The sequence below is a fragment of the Gymnoscopelus braueri genome, assembly GCF_963280865.1.
Source record: "Gymnoscopelus braueri genome assembly, chromosome: 10".
NCBI lineage: Eukaryota > Metazoa > Chordata > Actinopteri > Myctophiformes > Myctophidae > Gymnoscopelus > Gymnoscopelus braueri.
Window position 1 is genome coordinate 41,254,495 of NC_137611.1, and position 24,493 is coordinate 41,278,987.

Consider the following 24,493-nt stretch of genomic DNA (forward strand, 5'->3'; position numbering starts at 1 on the left):
TAGTTTTTAGAATTATTATCATAGTTTAGTTTTTTTGTTCAGCTGCATCTATCCGGTCTTTAATGTTCCTTCCTGGTTGAACTGTTTCAAGATTTGAGATTCAAGATTTTATTGTTACATCCCACGTACATGTATACAAGAGTAAAATTCTTGTGCAGTAGTGCACATTGTATAAGCAAGTACTACTACTCCATACTTAATGTTAGTATCATCTGTATATGAGATAGGCTTGGTACCATTAGCATCAAATATTAATCTGTCTTGATGTTTTTCTATTAATAAACTGACTGATTAAGCAACAGAAAGAATACAGTGTTCTTATCTTAATTAAAGGAAGAATCATACATTCTGTTGAGCATCAGAGATGCATTACTTCAGAACACACTAACAGTAAAGTGATGATAACCTCCTAATGCAACCCTGTGCTTATGTGCTTTCATAGTGTTTTCTTTATATTAACTTTGATACTTTTTGATGCTTTGATACTTTAAAATGTGCTCATTTGAGCATTTAGCTGTCAAGAGCCCTTGAGATCAAAGGCAAGCCGTTATGTACATTAATCAAGCTCAGACAGGAGCTCTCAGCCAACGCCAAGGTACCAGATAATTGGACATGATTGCTAGAGGATGTGCACATTTGTGTGTGAGACAGTTGGACAGCAGTGTGTGTGGGTGCATGTGAATGTTGTACATGTACTGTATGTGTGTGTATGTAGGCTATGATACTGTGTGTATATGTGTGTTTAGTACTGTATGTAAGATGTGTGTGGCGTGTGTGCGAGCATGCATTAATGCACGTAATATGTTAATATGTAGTATGTGTGTGTGTGTGTGTGCGCGCGTGTGCGCGATATTTGTGAGTGTTTTTGCATGTATTCAGTGTGTGTGTGTTAATTGCTGCTGTGACAAGCCTGTTTGAAGTGGTTGACTGTTTTTGTGTGTGCCTGTGTGCGTACATGCGTGTGTGTGTGTGTGTGTGTGTGTGTGTGTGTGTGTGTGTGTGTGTGTGTGTGTGTGTGTGTGTGTGTGTGTGTGTGTGTGTGTGTGTGTGTGTGTGTGTGTGTGTGTGTGTGTGTGTGTGTGTGTGTGTGTGCATGCTCTCCGCTCCCTCCCTTTTTAAGTGAAACACTATTGATCTGGAACAGATAAGAGAAGTTGGAGCGTGTGCCACACATTCTCTCCTCTCCTTTCTTCTTGCCATTCTCTCCCCTCCTCCCCCTCCCCCCCTAGCTCCCCTCTCCTCTCCTCTCCTCTCCTCTCCTCTCCTCTCCTCTCCTCTCCTCTCCTCTCCTCCAAAGTGCTGTGTTTTAGCTGATCTTTATCAGTCTCCCTACAGGGCAACCGGATATCCATACCAGACCCCCCCTCACTCTCACACACACACACACACACACACACACACACACACACACACACACACACACACACACACACACACACACACACACACACACACACACACACACACACACACACACACACACACACACACACACACACACAGTTGCCCTATGGCATAATATGTCATAGGGCCCCAATATGTCAAGCCCTCAATATTACTGGGGGCTTGTCCGAAATAGGTTTATTATCTATCAGCTTAGGTTCTGAGTTGTTTCTAGATTAGTCCATTGTTATAGCAGACTTATGCCTCTATATATTTGACTAGTGTGTTTTATTATACAGTGACTGAGTGCTTTCTCTGGATTTAAGCTTCTTTTCCCCCCACTTTTTATCTTTTTTCTTAAGCCAGGTAATCCTGGGTAGGGACTCAAGGTATTTATAGTCACATACACGCATACAGCTGGTAGCACCATTGTTGGCAGTGAGTGACATTCTTTGAGCTTCCTTAACAGTGTGGATAACAATACGAATCAAATCAAATATGATTAAATCATAAAATACGGTAAAATAGGAATAACAGGAATTAAATAACAATCGCAATGATGGCCTCTGTTGGGGTTCTGGTCACACGTACACATTTTCTAGCCTGGCATGGCCAGACTAATATCACTGCGTAGATATTAGTCTGGAATCTCTGTGAGGAACCTGCATTTCTAAGGGGCAAATAAAAAAAATGCCTCTGGCGATAAACCCGCCCCATATTTGCATACTGGACCCTTATTGGTCCCTCACAACTTCGGAGGGAGAGAAATCCAGTCTCTATTGAGAGGAGCCAGACCTAATCTGCTCTGCCAAGGGCAATTTTTTTTTGCAATGGCAGATTTGTCTGGAACCAGGCTACACATTTTCAGGGACCTTGGCCTTACGTCCAGGCTAATGACTGTCTCGTTGCGACACGTTGTGGACTTGTAGATGGCTAGGGTGGTTCATCAAGATAATCTAAAGTAGGTGAAACGTTACAGTGAGAGGTAACATGGTTCCACTCACCCTCCACTTCACACCCCAGCAGCTCCAGCCTCAGACCCAGGCCCTCGTTAGTAGCCCTCTCTGGGTAGATCCTGACGAAACGAGTTAGCAGCGAGCCCAGGGACCTCAACTCTGGGGTGTCGTGATTCTGGTTCCCTATGAAGATCTGAGAAAGACAAGAGACAGAGAGAGAGAGAGAGAGAGAGAGGGGGGGGGAGAAAGAGGGGGAGGGAGAGGGAGACAGGTCAGGGTTTAACTGTGTTTGTCTCTGTGACTTAATTATATTCTATGAGTCTATCAGACTCCTAATTAGCCTATTAGAGACTTCCACCGGAGAGATAATTTTATTACATGGTGTCTCACAATGGAATAACTGGTGTTTGAACCGGTTCTAGATGAAGAAGAATGGAGAAGAAGAGGCTCAGTAAAAAGCTACAAGACACAGCCTCTATTTTATAACTGCAGTCGTTTTTCTTATTATTTCTTCTTCCCCCTTTATTGAATCAGAGCGGAAGAGAATGTTTTTGAAACACAGGGGAGAATGCTCTGGTGGGATTCAAGCCTAAGGCTATAGCACACAGTACAATCCAGTGTCCAATTTAACTTCGAAAGTGTAAAGATCGGTCAGTTTTTGTACTTTCAAGGTTGAATTCACAGCTCAGCTTTAAGTCCAATCAGAGCTCAATAGAATGTACAAATGATGCTCAGGGTTAAGTGCATAATGCATGGTATGAGTTTGCCACATGTGGACATTCAAAAAGAAGTCACAGGAAAGGTGACAACCATGAATTTCAAACACATTCTTTTCATAATCTCATCTTTTGACACTCAAACAAAACCCAGACCATCTGGGACCAGAGTAGGATAAAACAAGAATATACAACAAATAAAAAAAAAATGTCAAGATCTGTTTCTAATGATACAGCAGTTGATAAGAGAGCTAAACAAAATGAAACAGAGGAAACCCAGATGAAGGTCCGGGAAATCCAAACCAGGGCGCAGCCTTTCATAGTTCACAGATAGAAGCAGTAGCCCAGATGAAACTGGTTATGCACACACTGGGAGCCCGGCGACTAGACACCAGACACTCTAACGGGAGACCGGAGAAGGTTTTGTTCAAAGAGCTACCCTGGTGTGGTACTGTGGACACATATTTTAAGTAATATTTCTTGCATGTGTGTGTCTGTGCACGGGCGCACACACACACATGCAACTACTGTATGTTTGTACATTTGTCTATGTATATGTCTTACACGTGCCTCTCGCACGCATTCACTCTTATGTGTGCTGCCTGTGTATGTGTGAGAGCTCAAACACATGCACATGTATGTGGCCATACATGTGCCGTTTGCATGTGCACAGTACATGGTTGTGTTTGTGTGAGTGCACGTACACATACAGTACAGTACACGTGTGCATGAGGTCGCACGTACAGTATGTAGAAGAAACAAACACCAAGGTCTCAGACCCGAACCTTCCTGTCGTGTCTTTTGAAGAGAGCAAAGCGGCTTCATAAAAAAAGACAGGAAATAACTGAGAGAACACGAGAGAGAGAGAGAGAGAGAGAGAGAGAGAGAGAGAGAGAGAGAGAGAGAGAGAGAGAGAGAGAGAGAGAGAGAGAGAGAGAGAGAGGATAAAGGGGATTGTAGATCTCTATCTGCAGGGATTCAGCAGGGGTCCTGCAGCTAACCCTCTGTCTGTCTGTCCGTCTGTTTGGAGTTTTGAGCTCAACTCCGGTGGAAATGGCTTACATGCGTTCCAGATGCGTGTAAACGATTTCCACTGGATTTGAGCTCAAAACCCTTTTCGACCTCCTGCGGAGACGCACCGAGGGACAGAGGAGGGAGCACTATAGCTTTGGTTCACATGAAAAACTATTCCGTCCACCACGCGGCTTGCTAACTTCGGACAGTGCGCTCTTCGAAGCGCGAGGCCGCCGGCTGCTCCCAACGTGGGCACACTTGCTCGCCTGGTGACTCGCTTTGGGCGTGCCTCACGAGCATCAAGGCCTCACTGTCAGCACGCCTGCCTCGTTGTCAAGTGGTTTAAAAACTAATGCATTTGTAATTCCGCTTTTACTCACATATGGAACGCATAGAGGAATCTGGTCATAATCAGAATCAGCAATGTCACTTCATTCACCAACTACAATAAATACAATAGTCTTTGGTGGCATCCTTGAGCATATTTACAACTTACAGAGTTGCATAGTGTGCATGGCACATGAGGACAGCAGGACCTCACACGCAGTGTGAATGCAAAACCTACAGTACAGCGCAGCTGGTTATAGACGGTTTGAAAGCAGTCATAATATGTACACAGCAAAAGCTTATCCCATCGCACTATTACCACCGGGGTCTGTACGTTTTATTTCTATATTAGGCAGTTCGTTAATACTCTTATCTAGAGAGATTTCCAACATGTGTAACCATAGAATGAGATAAGAAATCACTGAGACCTTATTAAATTAAGTCTGGTATTGTGTGAAACATGGTACTAGCCTTGCTATGGTTGGGGGTATCCACCCGTACTGACAATTTACCGTCTGTGGACATTGATGCTTTGGCTAAAAGCATCCAGCAATTTCTTATGAATCACCACCTGATATTTACATAACAGTAGCCTGATTTACGGCGGCGCAATACATTGCAATCCATGAATGGCTTTTGTGCATGTTCGATAACATCCTGACACTGCAGGAAGTGTGCGCTGTCTCTCCTGTCAACAGCCTGCTATCTGCCACTCCCATAATTCAGTTGTCATTGATCGGCATTGACCTGCGCTGCCTGCCACCCAATGAGAGGGAAGACATGGACAGGATTGTGAGATTTAAGAGAGAGAGAGAGAGAGAGAGAGAGAGAGAGAGAGAGAGAGAGAGAGAGAGAGAGAGAGAGAGAGAGAGAGAGGGGGGGGGATGACACTGTTCAGGATAGCAGATAGTGATTTGAAACAGGGCTTGGACAATGTTTCCGGGAGAGAGAAGTGAACTTGACATTGTAAGCCTGATGTGGTGATATCAAGCAGTCACATTTTCATATCTCAAAAGTCGTATACTCCCCTGTTTTATACCCACTTATATACAACCATTTTCAAAACCATTTCATGCAGGATAGCAGAATGTGATTTGAAACAGGGCTTGGACAATGTTTCCGGGAGAGAAGTGAACTTGACATTGTAAGCCTGATGTGGTGATATCAAGCAGTTACATTCTCATATCTCAGAAGTCAGTAATCCACTGTCTTTTCCCTACAACCATTTTCAAAAGCTTTACTTAACCCAAACATTAAGACGTATCTTTAGACATACTGTACTAAGAATATATATTTGTCCAAAATTCATCATTGTACTTTCTGTAGCTTCCGATTTAAACGTAGGATCCAGTTGCTGTTCACAATACCTTTAATATCTGTTAAAAGCATTTGTTGCCTTATCTGCTACTACCTAAACAACCGCTGCTCTAACCTTAAATTAACTCATACAAATCCCTTGTGCCAACTCTTCTGCCGCTGACACGAACCCCCAATCCCACCCCCTACACGCTCAGTTGGGGATGACACCAAGAATGATAAGTAGAAGGATAACTATAAATATGTTGTTTTAAAGATTGTTCTAACTCAAGTGGATGGCAGAGTCTAGCCTCACTTTCCTCCACGGTATCAGTCTGGACTTCGGCCCATAGGGAGCGAGTATGAGAAAACAGAAAATGATCGGGCCAATCAGTGACTGTGTTTCAAAGGCTGTCCGTACAACAGTGAAAAGCATCAAAATCATTTTCTGATTTCTCATACTCGCTCCCTATGGGCTGAAGTCCAGACTGATACCGGGGAGGAACATCAGAGTGAATCCACGTTATCAGTCTGGCCAATGCCAGGCTAGACAGAGTCCACACCACAACTTTAATGACAACAACACTAACGATATTATTGGGATCACTTTCAGAGAGATTTGATGAACGATAGTAACACTGACAGCCGATTAAAATCCATCAGGATTTAAAGGGCGTCTTGTTCATAAAATCACTCACAATCAACATGTTTACAGAACTTTGTCTTTCATCAGTGTGGATGCTCCCATCATTATCATTATAGTTGTCCACATAGTTATCAGACTGGCTGTGGACGGCCCATGTATTCCTTTGTTGGTAAAGGACCATATTGTAAAACCACGTGGATGTAAACTGGTCACGATGTTGTGAGTCACATGTCTCTAAACCGTCGTTCCTGTCAACTGATCGTTTAAAAATAACCTTAAAAACAACAACTGCAGCCCACCTTAGGCTTGGTGGTGTTGTCCTCCTTCACCATGGTCCACTTGTCTCCGTCCAGACTGTGGCCGACCTTGAACCTCCTCATGAAGACATTCCTGTCACGGTGCTTCCCTCCCTGGATCACCACGCCGCTCACCAGCTTGTCCAACCCCAGGTCCACCTGGGCAGAAGAGGATTGAGGTTGGTTGGTTAGTGCATTTTTATGGGTCACGTGTAAATATCCCTTTATTTTTTGTTTCCTATTTTATGAAAAATAATTCCCCCAAAAATGCAAAATAAAAATATAATAATCCATAAATTAGAAAACAAATATTTAAGAAGTAATGAAAATAGCCGATCTACAATGCGTTATGAACTTATAGATCTGCTCTTTTCACTAGTTTGGGTCTAGTTTGGTTTCTCTTTTTGGTCTCAAGCTAAAAAGTTTGGGAACCACTGGGTTAGTTGATTGATTGACCGACCGACCGACCGACCACTCAGTCACTCAGTCACTCACTCACTCACTCACTCACTCACTCACTCATTGATAATCAGTAGGGATGATTAGGAACAAAAGAGTTGACTGATACAGTATATTTGGAATATAAATATTCTCAGTGAACAGAAAAAAGGTCAATTGGGCAAACAAAGACCAAAGTATACAGGGAACAGATTGTTTTATTGGAGAAAACTCCAACAAAGCATCCCAGTCCGCCAGATATCCAAAGCAGATGAAAGGAGTCTTGGCTGTACATTGCGACAGCACCGCAAACGACCTGGAATGGACACTGAACCATTGTGAATGAAAGCTGCTTCCTGACAGTTTTTTTGACATGTATTGTTGTTTGTATTTATCATTTTGTTCTCAACAAAATGCAACAAACAAAAAAACGAAACTGTTTAGTTTTTGTCCATTTCTTATTCCCAGTCGGAAAACCATGAGCGTACCTGAAGCCACTCGTTCCTGAAGGGTTGTTTGGTTTGTTGCTGGGTCCATCCCGACCGCCCGGTCAGCAGACGAGCATTCTCAGCCACCCAGCCTCGGTCTGCGTGGGATGAGGCACTGATCTGGGCATCTGAGACCTGACCTGACACCATACCCAGCATCCCCGAACATGGATAGTCTGTTAGAGAGAGAGAGAGAGCGAGGAAGGGAGAGAGACAGGAAAGTAGATATGAGAGAGAGAGAGAGAGAGAGAGAGAGAGAGAGAGAGAGAGAAGGAAAGGTAAGATGGAGGGGGGGGCAGGGTGGAAAATACATTAGCAATGGTGTCCTGTAACTGAAAGGGTCACAAGTTCAATCCCCGCCACAGCCACAGCCACATGTGTCCTGTTGATGTTCCCTTCAGCAAGACACTGAAAATCTGTATTTGTTTTGCCTCTGCAAGCTGTTTTGGAGAAATTCGAGAGATTAGGGTGAATACTAAACGACAATAAATTACACTAAATGACAACAACAACAACGACACACGCACGCACGCACGCACGCACGCACGCACGCACGCACGCACGCACGCACGCACGCACGCACGCACGCACGCACGCACGCACGCACGCACGCACGCACGCACACACACTCACACACACTCACACACACACATTAATTGGATTTGTTGGGTCCGAGCACGCAGTGACGGACGTTTTCTTTCAAGCGCCCCATAAATAAACATAACCTCATTTGACGTGCGGAGACGTAGCGAATGGCAGGATGAATGGATGCTTTAGGAGCCTTTTTTGTTCGGATTCCTCGAAAACAAGCACAAGTAATGGCACTGTTTATCACACGTTTATTGCTAAATCTAATATCCAAGAGACGGGGCTAAATCTAATAAATCCAGAGGGAAACAATTGTCTCTCTGGCGTGGGATTTGCATTTCTTTTTCAAAGCAATGCACGGTTTAACAAACAAGAGCTCCAGAGCCACATGTGATGTTTAAGAGAGAGGTTCCCGGAGAGGTGAATTCCTACACAGTGTGAACTACGCTGTAATCAGCTTTTACAACTACTTACTAGCCCCCCCGCCCCCCCCCCCCTGTGTGTGTGTGTGTGTGTGTGTGTGTGTGTGTGTGTGTGTGTGTGTGTGTGTGTGTGAGTGAGTGAGAGAGAGAGAGAGAGAGAGAGAGAGAGAGAGAGAGAGAGAGAGAGAGAGAGAGAGAGAGAGGAAAACAAGAGACACTTTGAGTACCTATAGTAGATTGTAAATTCCACATGCATGCGCTCACACGCATGCCTGCAGTGCTATACTTGTGAGGACTGTCAACTGATTTCCATTGACTACATCAATTCCCTAACCTTTGACCCTAACCTTAACTATCACCACTAGCTACACTAGCTAGGAGAGTGAGAGAGAGTGAGTGAGTGTGTGAGTGTCAGTGTGAGTGTGAGTGTGAGTGTGAGTGTGAGTGTGTGTGTGTGTGTGTGTGTGTGTGTGTGTGTGTGTGTGTGTGTGTGTATGTGTGTGTGTGTGTGTGTGTGTGTGTGTGTGTGTGTGTGTGTGTGTGTGTGTGTGTGTGTGTGTGCGCGTGTGCGTGTGCGTGTTTGCGTGCGTGCGTGCGTGCGTGCGTGTGTGAGCGTGCACATGCACGTGTGTAATATCCAAGAGTAGACCAGAGACGGAGACACTAATTAACTCATTAATCACCTTGGCTCCGCACACCCCAGCCCGGGCCCCCATGACTAAGAACCCAATATCATTTTTATAGCTGCTCTCCTACCAAGAGAAATACGACTTGTGTGAGTTTCTCGTAACAGATTAAGGATTTGGGTTTTTATATATTGTTGCTGCGAGGACAATGATTCAAGTGGATTTTCCACGGCTGTTCAGAGTTGTGATTAACCGCGGTGTGTGTGAGAGTTTGTGTTCGTCGGCGAGGTTGCGGCCGTTCTAAATCAACAGACAAGGAGAGCCTGGGAAGAGGAGGAGGAGGAGGAGGTTATCTTCAGCACAGCCGATGCCCCGGGATGATTCACACACTGATGATGTAAGACGAGGTTAGTTATAACGTGTGTGTGTGTGTGTGTGTGTGCGCGTGTGTGTGAGTGTGTGTGTGTATGTGTGTTTCTGTGCGCAAATGAATGATCGATGCACCGAAAGGCGCCTGTAGCCTCATGCTGACATGTACTCCGTGCAAGCGGCTAAATCACCTCACAGTCCACCATTCATATTCTTTTATGTGCTTTTCAGGAAGGGTGACGTGAGAACATTTATTTGAACATGCGTGACTGTTCCTGAATGAAGGTCTATGAATGGATTTATGCATGGATTTATCTGAAACTATATGTGCAGTCGACCTAGTAGTAAACAAAAGCAATGTCAATTTTGCGTAGTAAATGAATTTAGCACTACTAGTAGTAATTTATGCACATATTAATATATTTGTAGGTGTAGTGTGCATGTGCATCAACACTTTGGTTCTCAAACATTTTCATTAATCATCATTAATCATTAATATTTGACTAATTAATATGAGAAAAGCTCACAATATGTCACATTGCGACGCGTTGTAATCTTGTAGATCAGCTATTTTCAAACAGCCGAAAAATGCAATAGGAATTAAGTGTTTAAACCACTTTGGGAACCAGAGTGTGCTACATTGCGATTGCATGTGTCTGCATTACCTGAGGTCCTGCAGCCGTAGATCTCAAAGCGCATGCAGATGCCTTGCTCCCAGGACATGGGTCTGATACGAACGTAGCGGGCCAGCGTCTGTTTGGGCAGGACGGCCCGAGCCTCGTCCGTTGGGTTGTGGTTCCCATTGAAGATCTGAGGAAAACAGAATGGTTAGAACGACTCCTGCCATTTCAGTTCCACGAGATAATAAAGTGTTACGTCCAACATTTAGCCAAGGAATCGTATTTGCTCTTTCGTTAGATTATAATCTTCGCCAGAGATGAGGGTAAGCGAGGAAGAATATGTTTTCCTCCAAAAGTTTCATGATGGAAGTCAACAGGCGGTCAGATCGGCCTGAAACCTTACCAAAATATGGAGTCATATGTAACAGATATGTCATAGATCGCTGATGTCATAGACTTGCCCAAATATGGAGATATGCGCTCCACCGAGCTCACATTTCTAGTCGAGGAGTGTTTTTGACGTAGCTTGCATAGCTTGGCACAGCTTGCTTATTTCAGAACACATGAACAGATTGCCAGGAGGTGACATATATTATTACCTTCTGCTTGGAACCTTCCTTGATGGTGATCCAGTCCTCTCCGTTGGAGCTGACGTCCACTTTGTAGGAGCGGACAAAGTAGTGCTTCTTGGTCTCCTTGGAGATGGCCCCCTGCGTCCCGATGGCCGACACGAACCGCAGGAAGCCCAGGTCCACCTGGAAACACAGGAAGTGCCAGGAATGTCAGTGGAAAGAGGTCACACGGGTTCTAAGTAGCAGTGGCCCGGGAGGTTAGAGAGGCGGGTGCTTTGTGATAGAAAGGTCACTGGTTGGAATCCCTGGATTGACTTGGAAAAAGCGTTGTGTTGTGTTCAGTGTTGCCAGATTCTGTGAGAGAAACAAGCAACCAGGTCTAGGAAAACCAGCCCAAAAGAAGCGACTATGGGCCACATGAGTACTTTAAAGGATCTACACCATGAATTAAATTTTTTTTTTTGATATTTAATATCATATGGTGTATGTCCCTCAAACCTTTTTCAAAAGGTTTGAGCCTAAATCATCACTCAGATATACTCATCCCAAGTCAATTGTCTCTGGCTTATACAGCACTTTCAGCTGCAATACCAAAACGTCCTCTTGGGCAGGGGGGGGCTACTGAGCAATTCTGTCTGGCCAGCATCAATGCAATGGCAATGCAAGTGATGTCACTTGCATTGCCATTCTGAAATGGCCTGTTCAGACACGCCCATTCTGAAAATCTCTGAAATGAGAATGAATGACTGAATGTTGTTAAATTTTGGGGTACAAGAGACACTGGGGAGCCCAAAAAATACCCCCCCCCCAAAAAAAAAATTAAATTCATGGTGTGGCCCCTTTTACATATACATCAGCAATTTGAAAATAGCAGATCTACAAGCTTACAACGCGTCGCATGTAGATCGGCTATTTTCAAATAAAATCTTGCGGGGAAATTATAATAAGCAGATCTGGCAACCCTGGTTGTGTTGTGTTGTGTTGTGTTGTGTTGTGTTGTGTTGTGTTGTGTTGTGTTGTGTAAATTGATTAGCAGATATACACGCCCAATCTACATTATGAGAAATACGTTTTGTGCATTTCCTGGTAGTTTCAGTTAAAGCAAAACGGAACTAAGGATCCCAATCGTAATAGCAATTCCAGCTGGAAGAAAGTAGAAACAGATCGGTGCATTGGAAAGATACATTATCCCATTTACCTGACAGTCTTTCTGTCACTATATCACTGTGAGTTATACAGGAACAAAATAAAGGAGTCTTCTGAAATACAGGCCTACTGGCTTGGAAAGCGGCTGACAAATGTCAGATTCAGTGATTCCCCCTGAGTCATTCGCCCTTCAGATGCGGCTTATTGCAATGACAGCTATTAAAACCGGGAAAGCATCTGTCATTTTAGATTTTTGCGTTGGCTATTAAAAAATAGCAGATATACAAGCTCACAGCGTGTCACTGCGTGCCGCTCTGCGAGCTTGTACATCTGCTATTTTTGAACATTTGTAAAAAAAATCGTAAAAGTGTGAGAACTACTGATTTAGAAGGTATTTGTAGTAATTCATTCAAAATGATTCGTTCTTTTTGGTGAACGGGAACAAACTTGTCACTTCCTCATAAGTTATTATTCCTCTAGTAGTTAATTTTCCTCCGTCTGTAAAGACTGATGACGTCAGGTTCAGTCAGTTAGTAAGTTACAAAATGCAACATTTTGACTGGCTGAAGAAAGAGGCTCCTCTTTCCTCAATGGACTAAACTACGTGATGAACGCGGAACCGGAAGCTCTGAAACAGCGAGTTGCACTGTACTTTTAACATTGCGTTTTTTTCTTCTCGATCTACTGTACACCAAATCTCTTGTGAACTTGTAGATCGAAAAAAAATTGGCAAATGTCCCCCCCCCCAGAATAAGAATGCTGGGGTTCAAGTCGTTAAAAACATTTCCTCTCAGTTTCAGTCTGTGGATGCTGTGAAAGGAACCAACAGTGAAGCAGACTTGCCTCATTTTGTTTTTAAAGAGTTTTCATTCTATGAATTATTGGTATTTAAACAGCAGGGAGAAACGGGAAAGATGGAGAAGAGTGGGAGGATAATGTGCAACAAAGGTCACGGGGTCAGATTCAAACCCACAACGATGTGAAAAGTATATGCTGCGTGCCTCGGGTCAGCGACCCACTGGGCTGGCTGACAACATGTGCTTTCTGTTTGTGTGTGTTGTCAAACACAATTAGAGAATAGCAGACACCCTGCAGTGTGTGTGCGTGTGTGTGTGCGTGTGTGTGTGTGTGTGTGTGTGTGTGTGTGTGTGTGTGTGTGTGTGTGTGTGTGTGTGTGTGTGTGTGTGTGTGTGTGTGTGTGTGTGTGTGTGCGAGTGTGTGTGTGTGTGTGTGTGTGTGTGTGTGTGTGTGTGTGTGCGTGTGTGTGTGTGAATCAACTCAACCCAATTTTACGGTTGTCTGCTGGCATCACTAATGAGTTGTGTGTGACCCATGACGCACGTGAGTGAGTGTGTGTGTGTGTGTGTGTGTGTGTGTGTGTGTGTGTGTGTGTGTGTGTGTGTGTGTGCGCGCACGCGTGCGAGCGAGCACATGTGTGTGTCTCCATGACTGTATATCTGTGCAAGCACATGAATGTGTGAGTGCGTCTGTGCACGTTGTCTGTGTGAGTGTGTGTCTGTGTGGGTGTTTGTGTGGTGATATTTCAGCCACTCCAGGTGTTTTATTTCACAGTTCAGTGGTGAGCACAGTAGTGACAGCATTGGCAGGGACTGACGGGCAACCCCGCAGGCCTTGAACCAGACTTGGAATGGTGACTGATTGTGTATTCAGTGTAATGCAAAACCACTTAAACCCCCATTATGTTGTTGAGCGACGTCCCTCAGGGCTCTATACTAGTGACTTTTCTGTTTTAACTCTACATGAATTATCTTCGCAGAAAATAGCAGATCGTCAAGTTCGCAACGCGTTGGGCATGCCTATAATCACGTGCCCAAAATGTGTAGTGCTTGTTAAATCGCCACCATGAGGCCGATTTGAAAAAGTTGGGCCAGAGGTTTTTCCTTGGCTTACAGGGAGTGTGCGTGCACAGTTTCACGTCAATTGGTCCAACGGCGCCAGAGGTGAGCTGTTCACAGACGGACAGACGGACAGAGAGACAGACACTCACATGAGTGAGTACATAATCCTCCGCCTTCGGCCGTTCCGGTCTCCTGCCGGGGATAATTCATTATGATGATCAGCTTGGCTCATTTGTGGTGCCCCCTCGGGAACGTGGTACCTTACACATGGTGTGTGATGCGCGTGTGCATAGCAGTGGCCGTGATGCAAGATATCCCAAAAATACTCAAATATCATATCAGTTACATCAGGTCTATATATGCTTTGGCACTTTAAGGTCATCTTAGTCCATTTTTTTTACAGTTGAAATGTCAACAGACGTTTTCACAACTCTTGTGCTGAACGTGACAGCCTTCCAATTCACCTCAATTACTTCCCATTAGGATGAGACAAGAATGCCCATTCATCGAAGGCGATACCAGTTGAACTCTTGCATGCAAACACACTCAACCCTTCACTACACGAGATGCCACAGAAAACATGCCATGTAATTACATTACCATAGATAGACACACACACATACACACACACAGATGTACATTATGCAGTTATGGCATGGCAACAAGAGGGCTCCTTTATTTAGCCCCTCCCACTGTCAGTTTTGGAGGGTTAACGGAATAAATAGCTTCCCGTTGGTTTTTGTGTGGGCGCTGTGACCGTAACATGGACCCCTGGGAAACGCAGTCCCGTGGGATTGCGTGAAAGACCGCTCCCAGATGTTCCCATCTGCTCTCTTCCCTACATTCCCCATGGAGATTAGACGCAGCCCTCCAAACCAACCACGACTCTCCCCTACACCTATAGGGTCATAACAAAGACACTGTATAATACAGAGTAAATATGATGAGTCCAAAATGAGATATCCGCTTTTTGAGAAAAAAAATGCCCGCAACTCTTACGGGATGACTGAGCACAGAACGAAGACAAATTATGGTTCTTTTTTTAGCTGTTAGAGGGTAATTTGAGTCCAAAATAACATACCCCATCCTCTATATTTTAAAGTTGAATTCCCTTAGGGACACACACACAATCTAAACACTTGCCCGCCTGTTTTGCTCATCTTGCCTTGTTTTCCCACGTAGAAAAAAGATCCCTGGCTTTTTATGTTTATGTTTTCGACTTTTGAAGATCTTGTATAATTGTGTAAACTCTTTTGGTGACGAATCTAACCCACAGTAGCTGTTTCAAACCAAAACAGGCTCTTTTGCCAGTTATGAGTTTCATCAAGGGCAGCTGATGACACAATTAAACGCTACCGTCCAGAGTCTCCATTGTAAAGTGGCGTCCTCGGCCCGCCCGGGCAAACCCCCCTAATTCTCCAGACTTCCTCTGTCAGATGAGTGAAGCTAATTGGTCTTCCATATTCTAATTACTCAACACTTGGCATGGCTGACACTCAACGCCCACTGAAAATAACCTCCACTCAGGGTTTTTTAATGAAGGAAACTAAAAGGAGGAAGGAGAGAGACGTTCAGTCGCACTGTGACTAAACAAGATTGGGGAAAAAAAAACACAGGCGCTTCCTGCCAAAACAGGATATTGATGTGTGTGTGTGTGTGTGTGTGGGGGGGGGGTTCTTTTTTGTGTTGTTGTTGTTTTTTTGAGTTTTTTTAAACGATGAGAGGAAAAAGAATTGTGATCAGCCAAGCGCCTCTCTTTCTCTCTCTCTCGACCCAGTTCTCGTCTGTGGTTTTCTAAAGTGTTTTCTTAGGAAAGTGCTGGGGTTGCGCTTGGACAGCAGGCAGAGTTGGGAAAAAAAAAGCTTCAACCACATGAGAGGGGATTTTTTTCCGGCAGAGGAAAACAAGCAACATGTTATGGCTCTCATTTGAGATTGCAAAGTGACAGGGCCTACACACTGTGTGGTCAGTTCCCGACCCAACAAACACGCTCCGCTTGGACCTGCTGCGTTTAAGGCCATTGTCTTGTGCTTTTTATGGGGTTCCGTCTCTCACCGACCGGGCCATTTAGCGCCATGATTGATACATCTCGCAGACACACTCGAGTTCTTTCTCCACAACAACCCCCACCATCAAAGCCCTGAAAATGAAATTCAGGCGGGATGTCTTCCGTAAATCTCTGGGAGAGTCTGGGGGGAACTCTGATTTGTTCTGAGGCTTTTATTGACATTTCCTGGGGTTTGGAAGTTCACTGTGGAATTCCGCAAGCTGCTCCCCCCCTGGATAGCTAGGCTCCTTTTTTAACGGTCTCGAGAGGATCTTTTGTTTTCAGTTCCCCCTCTCCCAGCTTCCAACAACACACTTCGCTTACACACACACACACACACACAGAGCGCCGCGGACCCCCGAAATGTGTTCTCCAGATGTACACCCACCAGAGCTCTTCCTGGTTGCGTCAAGAAAAAGGAGCCCAAAGACAAACGTTTCTCTTCAAGCGACGGGGCGTCTATTAATACTTTTTTTTTTAACTTGGAAGGGGAAGGAAGCCCATCCTGGGCTTACCTCACAGCTTTCAATAACATGTCAATCTACCCACACACATATACCTCCCTGGTAGAAGCCAATGCGAAGCGACCGCTGTGCAGCATCAGCTTAGAGCCACAGTGGGTGGCGGGGTTCAGTCAGACAAATGGGTTTTGGATGAAACCGGGCTTACACACACACCCACACACACACACACACATACACACACACACACACAGACAGACACACTCACACACATTGGAATTTCAATTCCCTGCAAATGACGCACAATGACGGAGCGAGTCACCGCACACACTGGAAATGTGATTACAAATTCCTTCATAATGGCTATAAAATGAGCTCAGTGTCTCCCGCCGTTCTGTTCACCGACGGGGCAAGCATCTCCCGCGATAACATTATGAATGGTAACCTGAAAATAGTATTGATGAAATATGAATGCCTTCAGATGAATAATAGAGGTGTTTGTGGTGGTGGGGGTGGCAGAGAGGCAGGCATGCATGAATTAACTGACTCATAATTTTCTCCTCAAGTAAGATGAATGGAAAGCCGTGGGCCGAAGAGACAGGCTCTGCCGCAAGGACCACGCAGCACACTTAATCAAATAAAATGGAAAATTCTCTCTCACAAAAAAAAAAGCCACCAGTCATAACTCAAATGCCTCACCAAGTCCATGGCGTGGAATAGCATTTGTTCTTGGGCTATAAATTACATTGGAGAAGGGTTTATTTATTTATTAATGTTTCAACAAGGCTTTGTTTGAAATAGTATGAGTATAAAGCACATGCACATGTTCAACATAATGTCAAAGACCACCATCTTTTCACAAGCAACCAAGCCATGTCATGCTAATATTGACCAGTAATCAAGATTTGATGCCCGGGGACCGGAAACAGCAGATCTACAAGCTCACAAAGCGTCGCGCTGCAACACATTGTGAGCTTGTAGATCGGCTATTTTTGGTGTGAGAGACTACTGTAAGTATACATTACCCTTAACACTGAAAGTCTGAGACAGTGGGTTTATCTTCACACAAATCTCAGACAACCACGCCCCGCCAATCTGTCCTATGACATCACTATTACTATCTTTGCTAGTGTTGACAACCTCTGTTTAATAATATGTAATAAAGAGCACATTTGGACAAACAATTATTTGAATAGGCTACATGCCAAAAACCACTAAATGAAGAAATGTAATAATTGTACATACTAAAATGCAGGAAGCTACATTTCAGCATGAAATGTCTATCTGACCCATTTACAAGAGAGAGAGAGAGAGAGAGAGAGAGAGAGAGAGAGAGAGAGAGAGAGAGAGAGAGAGAGAGAGAGAGAGACAGGGATGTCAGGTCCACCAACACAACTTCCTTGTGAACATAGTGTCATTTTCAACTATTAATACAAGTTTGGGTTTACACTTACATGTGAAAGATCACAAATGAGCGTGCACGCACTAGATGAGCGAAAAGTACATTGAAAATAACTTCTCCTCATTTCATTGTTTGTATGATGGATTTACAATAAACCACAGTAAACTCCTGTCGACCGCACCAACCAGCTGTCTCTTTCACCCTCATGTCTCTCCACCACGCCTCCGCTGCAATGCTCTAGTCAAGTGCAACGGTTCTCAAACGTTCACATTTCAAGGTCTCCCCTTAACTCTAACAGTATACAAATGGAACCAAATGCCATTTGGTTCCATTGGACCATTTGTATACTGTCAGAGTTACATACTTGTGACTGTGAGGGTCCATTTAGACCCCCCTAAAGGTACCCAGAGAGTCCCTTGAATCCACTTTGAGAACCACTGCTCTAGTGGCACGCCTCACACTTTGAAAACCCCTGCACTAGGACAAACTCAAATTTGCGTCGTGCACACATTTACCAACACACAGGATGTTATCCATCTTCCTACTAAACCCTGTGTACTTAGTTGACCAGAGTTCCCCAGGGGTCTAATATACTACTGTAGGCACACTGCTTTTTCTTGTATCTTCGAAAATAGCCGATGTAGAGCTTGTACTTGTGCTATTTTTCGCTGAATGTTCAGCCCAGAATAGGGACTCTAGTGTTCAAGTGGTTAAATGAATTGAACCCTTTCCCCTACTGGATATACAGTGGTTCAGAAATAATTTCTCCACAAATGTACGATATGAGATTCCTCATATAGTTATATCTCTAGAGGCTTGGCTGCGCCACAGTAGCTAAAAGAAGACACTCCAGATTCCCTAGAAAGACAATAGATGGTTGCAGAGTAGTGCCTAAACCTTGCACTTCCTGTCTAATTCCTGATTTGGCCTTCGCAGGAAGGAAGTAAGGGTCGGTTCTCAGCACCAAGGGGCATTGTGTGTCTTCCTGTATGAGTTCCTGTCCAGCACAATGGGGACCACACATTCTAATGAGGAACACAGTGGGCCTATCTAAAAGAGCAGGAGTACATATAGTAGTAACTATCTGTCACAATACTATGAAGAGAAAATGACACACCTAAGGAAGAATACGACCACAAATGAACCATCAAGCACTAAGCACTCGCCCTACCTGCAAGAACACGTGTCTACAACATAGGAGTAAAATTCACATGAAAAAACACACATACACACACACACACACACACACACACACACACACACACACACACACACACACGCACACGCACACGCACACGCACACGCACACGCACACACGCACGCACACTACAGTATGATGCAATAGATTCTGAGCACTAGTCAATTACCAATCGGTGTGTTTACCGTATTGTATCATCACGAACAAGACAATGAAAACCTAAACACTGTGACGGAATTATTGGCAACTAGGAATAAAACATTACACAAGCCCCTTTTCAGCAATTAACTTCTGTCAGGCATCATAATTAAACTTTAGAAAAATCTAGCAAACAGCAGTATGAGCTTTCAATAATGCATGATGGTTTGATTTTGCGGTGAACGGGCTTCCCAAAGTGCATGCATAATCAAACCGGGAAGTGAGCAATGATGTCATCACTACAATCTAACTCCAATTAGGAGGACAAGTAAATATCTGTTTTTATATCGAGTTATAAGGGATGGGCATCCCAGACCCATTGGCAAATTGTTTCACCTGGTGGTTAATATGAAATGAGAAAATATTTCTTTGCTGAACAATACCGGAATGTACACAGTAAAATCCATTGTGTTGATGTAAATCTATTTAAAAGTACATTTGTACACTCTGAGCTAAAACAGCACTGAGGATTTCATTGTCTAGCTTCTCAGCACCGCATGGAAATATAAAGGTTAATATTATGGTTTTAATATGATGTGTTTTTACCTGTATCCACTCTCTGATGGTGTCGTCTGACGGGGTCCAGCCATTTTCGTGGTAGTTGAGGCGAGAGCGCTCTGGAGACCAGTTGGAGTTGTACTGGGACGTCACTTTGATCTGTTCCGAGCTGATCTCTCCTGACTCCATCCCCAATGGCTCCATACAGGCAAAGTCTGTCCACAAACACAAACCTTTATCAGCTACAGGAATGACAGCCATTTCACTGCTTAATGTCGTAGTAATCTTAATCAGAAGAATGGCGAAAAACAACAGGAACGAAATTGCCTCTGTGAAACAGAGGAAACTTTGTTGGTTTCAAGTGACATGGTGGACACCAAACGTTTGTTTCATTCAATACATAACGGTTAAATGACTCAATGGGTGTATTACACCTGACATAATTGAATCAATCACAAGCATAGAACAGAATTTTCTAGATATTTGGGGGCTTGTTAAAGGGATGCATTTTCCTGGGGAAGGGGAAATTGCTTTCACCCAGCTGATGGATACTCAGATGGCTCAGGTGAGCACACGGGAGGAGCTACCAGGGGTTAGGTAAGTGCCTTGCTCAGGGACAACATGTACAGTGGCCGAGCCGGAGCAAGGATAACAAGATTGTACAGGAATGAGTTCATATTAACCCCTGCCAACTGAGCCGAATCGAGTTCATCTCACCCCCATGCCCCCCCCCCCACCGCCCCTCCTACAGAGACAAAAAGGAAGTGAGCAGAATGCTGGTGTATCTGCCAGACATTACACATGTTGTACTCTCTGAGAGTAGATCATTGTTAAAGCTCTGTCCTCCTGGCTACCCGTAGGGCAGTCAATCACGGTGGTAAATGTTTTAGCTGCAACGCCTCCGGGACTGCACATCTCCCATTGTTCCCATTGTTAAGAGTGTGCTGGCGGACACTGGCCCAGCACTGCGGTTCAGGGAAGGGTCGCACACACACCGCATTCACCCAGGCACGTACTGTAGGTACATGATTATAGCTGCTAACGCTCAGCACAAGCACTGTAGGGCAGGGCACGTCTGGACACAATCACATGCTCACGTACATACAGGTCTGTGCATACAAATACACACACTGACACTTAATGTATACAACCATGGACTCAGAAGCACGTACATGGAGATGCACGCACACTCAGTCGCAAGCACGCACACACACACGCACACTCACACACACGCACACAGACACACACACACACACACACACACACACACACACACACACACACACACACACACACACACACACACAGGTTAAACGTTGGTTGAACTCTGGAGGCCACTGTGTCCAGCTCCTCACAGCAGGGGGTCTTAAGGGAAGGAAGAAGGAGTGGGCAAGGAGGGAAGTGGTGTGTGTGTGTGTGTGTGTGTGTGTGTGTGTGTGTGTGTGTGTGTGTGTGTGTGTGTGTGTGTGTGTGTGTGTGCGTGTGTGCGTGCGTGTGCAGTATGTGGAGACACAATGCCTCACACTGAGTTTAGAGGACAACACAACAGTCACTATGCCACACCACAAAGAATCTGCAGCACGGCATCTCTATCAACGTAGCAAGATGACTATCATCGTAGCAACGTGCCAAACCTTGTAGCAACGTGCCTAGCATCGTAGCAACATGCCAAAAATTGTAGCAATGTGCCTAGCATCGTAGCAACGTGCCAAACAACATGGCTAGCATCTTAGCAACATGCCAAACATCCCAGCAACGTGGCTAGCATCGTAGCAACGTGCCAAACATCGCAGCAACGTGGCTAGCATCGTAGCAACGTGCCAAACATCGCAGCAACGTGGCTAGCATCGTAGCAACGTGCCAAACATAGCAGCAATGTGGTTAGCATCGTAGCAACGTGCCAAACATCGCAGCAACTGGCTAGCATCGTCATGACTGCATAACCAGAAGATGGAATCTTCACAATCTCTCACACCTGGCTCTCGTTTTCTCCTCTCGCCTCTAAAAGACCCCCCCCCTCTCTCTCTTTTCATTTAATATTTCTGTCTTTAATTTCTATTCATGAGTCAAACCCCTCCTGTCTCCCTCACAGCGGGCAAGCAGACAACTTCAAACTCAACTGCTCTCTCTCTCTGTCTCTACCTCTCTCTACCTTTCGCTCTACGTACCTCTCTCTCTTTCTCTAACTCTTTCTCTAGCTCTCTCTCTACCTCTACCTCTCTCTCTCTCTCTCGCCGTCCAAAATGAAAAGAGCCTTATCTGACGCTCCGTCGACAGTTCAGCAGATCAAAGAGCTGGTGTGTGTGTGTGTGTGTGTGTGTGTGCGTGTGTGTGTGTGTGTGTGTGTGCGTGTGCGTGTGCGTGTGCGTGTGCGTGTGCGTGTGCGTGTGCGTGTGCAGGGGAGGTGGTGGGGAGCATATCTGACAGCCAGAAGAGAGAGAAGACAGATAGTGATAAATTGACAGGGGTATTTGTGCTGTCTAAGATTCTCAGACAGCAAAAATGTGTGATTGTGTGTATGCGTGTGTGCGCGTGCGTGCGCGTGTGTGGGTGTGCCTGTGTGTGTGTGTGTGCGTGTGCGTACATGCTTGTGCAATGTGCATGTGTGAGTGTATCTGTATATGTATATTTGCATGGGCATGCACACAATGGGCACGTGTGTTTTTGTGTATGTCTGCTCAGTGTGTGTGTGTGTGTGTGTGTGTGTGTGTGTGTGTGTGTGTGTGTGTGTGTGTGTGTGTGTGTGTGTGTGTGTGTGTGTGTAATCAAATCAAATCAAATCAAAGCAATAACTCACGACAGGCCATCGTATAATGTTCGTCCTGACGGGGTTACCGAATATGCCAACATGAAAATCTTAGACACGTCCCAATTATTAAAAGTCTTTAATAACAACATCATTACAATAATAATTTCTAAAAGAAATTTGCCAGCACAAGCAAGGTGGTTGCTATGCAATGCTTACATAGAGATTTCTTCTTCAGGGTGATGAGTGTGCACTAATATGCAGCTCTGACTGTTGTACCTTGTTTGAAAATCTTAACTACACCTTTTTCCTGTCATCAACGGCCCAAAGTTCATAAATCTCCTCTTTCTGCAGTTCTGCGTGTCATCCTTCTACGGTGGACTTCTCCTCAGAGACACTGCTCTATCCACACCACCGCCGTTAAGCCTCCAAGGAGATCAAAGATCACCATATATATTGCTGCCTATTTGACCTTGACCTACAGTTACTAGTCTAACACTTTTTCTTATCCATGGTATATGGTTATTATACCACCTATCAACCAATCAGATTACAGGATTCCACCAACTCATTTTATAATTAGAAAGATACAGTGTCTGCAGCAATATAGAACATGATAAAATGTATATTTAGGATATTAAGAGCTTTATCTCACACGATTCCTACTTTCAACCCTCTGGAGAAGAGCTGCATGCACGCGCGCGTGCGCGCACATGCACACACGCACACACACACGCGCACACACACACACACACACACACACACACACACACACACACACACACACACACACACACACACACACACACACACACACACACACACACACACACACACACACACACACACACACACACATTCCTAAACAAGGGGGCAATAGGTCGGGGTCGCTGGTGTGAACCCAGCCCCGTTATGACCTTACATAACTGAATTCACCAGGGGGGAGAGTTCTCACATGATGCATTCATAAAAGAACAGCACAAAGGACTCACGCCATACCAAGCATTAAAGATAACCCTTTAAGCTAATAATAATGTGTGAAATGTGCCTTGCTGGGTTTGTTTGGCTGCACATTGTGGGCCAGTGGGTCATGAGTTTGTAAAAGTGGGTCACGCTGTAAATGGCTTCTGAAGGAGCAGACCACAGCTTCTACAGCTTATGTCATATCCACACAGAGCATGTTTTACGACCCCGTTGCGTGACCCTGGGGACATTCAAATCCAGTTACAATCCATAAAAAAATGAAAGACGTGGTTGTCAATCCAAACAGAAGACTGTATTTATATGTTATGTGCTTGTGTTGTATTTGTGTTCATTGCGATTCGCAGTAAAGGCACATGTGGACATCATTCTATTCTACCCTATTCCAGTGGTGGAAAAAGTACTCAGATATTTTACTTAAGTAAAAGGATCAATACTGCAATGTAGAAGTACTCCGTTACAAGTAAAAGTCCGGAATTCAAACTTGAGTAAAAGTACTAAAGTATTGGTATCAAAATGTATTTGAAGTACCAAAAGTAAAAGTACAAAATTGTTTGAAAATAGCTGAGCTTGTAGATCGGCTATTTTCAAATAGCCTAGGTATAAAATAGGGCTAAAGTGGTTAATGTATGTTTTATAATATAATAATTGATACTTAAAGTAACTAGTAAGTTTTCAAATAATTGTAGTTGAGTAAAAGTACAATATTTGCCTCTGAGATGTAGTGGAGTAGAAGTAAAAGTACTGAAAATTGGAAATACTCCAGTAAAGTAAAAAATACCTAAAAATTTTACTTAAGTACAGTACTTGAGCACATGTACTTAGTTACTTTACACCACTGCCCTATTCTGATCTGAATGTATCTAATATCCATGGTCATACTGGGGGGACTCACCCTCGTCGGAGTGTCCCAGGGGCAGGCTCCTTTCCCGGACGGTGTAGTTGGCGGAGAAGCCCTCCTTGGCGATGGCGTTGTCCGTGGTGATGGTCATGGACAGGATGCCCGTGTAGGAGACGACGCGGCCCGGCGACGTCTGTCCACAGTACCTACCGATGTGAGGACCCACTGGAGGAGGGAAAGATGCAAGACACGGAAGGATGGAGATTGCGGGGGTGCATGAGGAGGAAGGGAGAGGGGGACGGGACAGCGGAGGAAAGGGAGGAAAAGGGGGAAATATAAAGGGATGGAGTGGGAGAGAG

At 44.6% G+C, this 24,493-nt stretch overlaps 1 protein-coding gene across 3 annotated transcripts in view; it reads right to left on the reverse strand.

Moving 5' to 3' along the window:
- Positions 1-24,493, reverse strand: part of LOC308093846 (neuropilin-1a-like) — a 79,606-nt gene that overhangs the window by 9,625 nt on the left and 45,488 nt on the right. For all 3 annotated transcript variants that reach the window (XM_080440222.1, XM_080440223.1, XM_080440221.1), the window contains exons 5-11: positions 24,189-24,359; positions 19,615-19,781; positions 10,785-10,940; positions 10,231-10,375; positions 7,561-7,736; positions 6,638-6,793; positions 2,388-2,532 (exon numbers count right to left, since the gene is read on the reverse strand). In XM_080440222.1, coding sequence (XP_080296348.1) covers positions 2,388-2,532; positions 6,638-6,793; positions 7,561-7,736; positions 10,231-10,375; positions 10,785-10,940; positions 19,615-19,781; positions 24,189-24,359 — 1,116 coding nt within the window. The remainder of the gene's footprint in view (positions 1-2,387; positions 2,533-6,637; positions 6,794-7,560; positions 7,737-10,230; positions 10,376-10,784; positions 10,941-19,614; positions 19,782-24,188; positions 24,360-24,493) is intronic.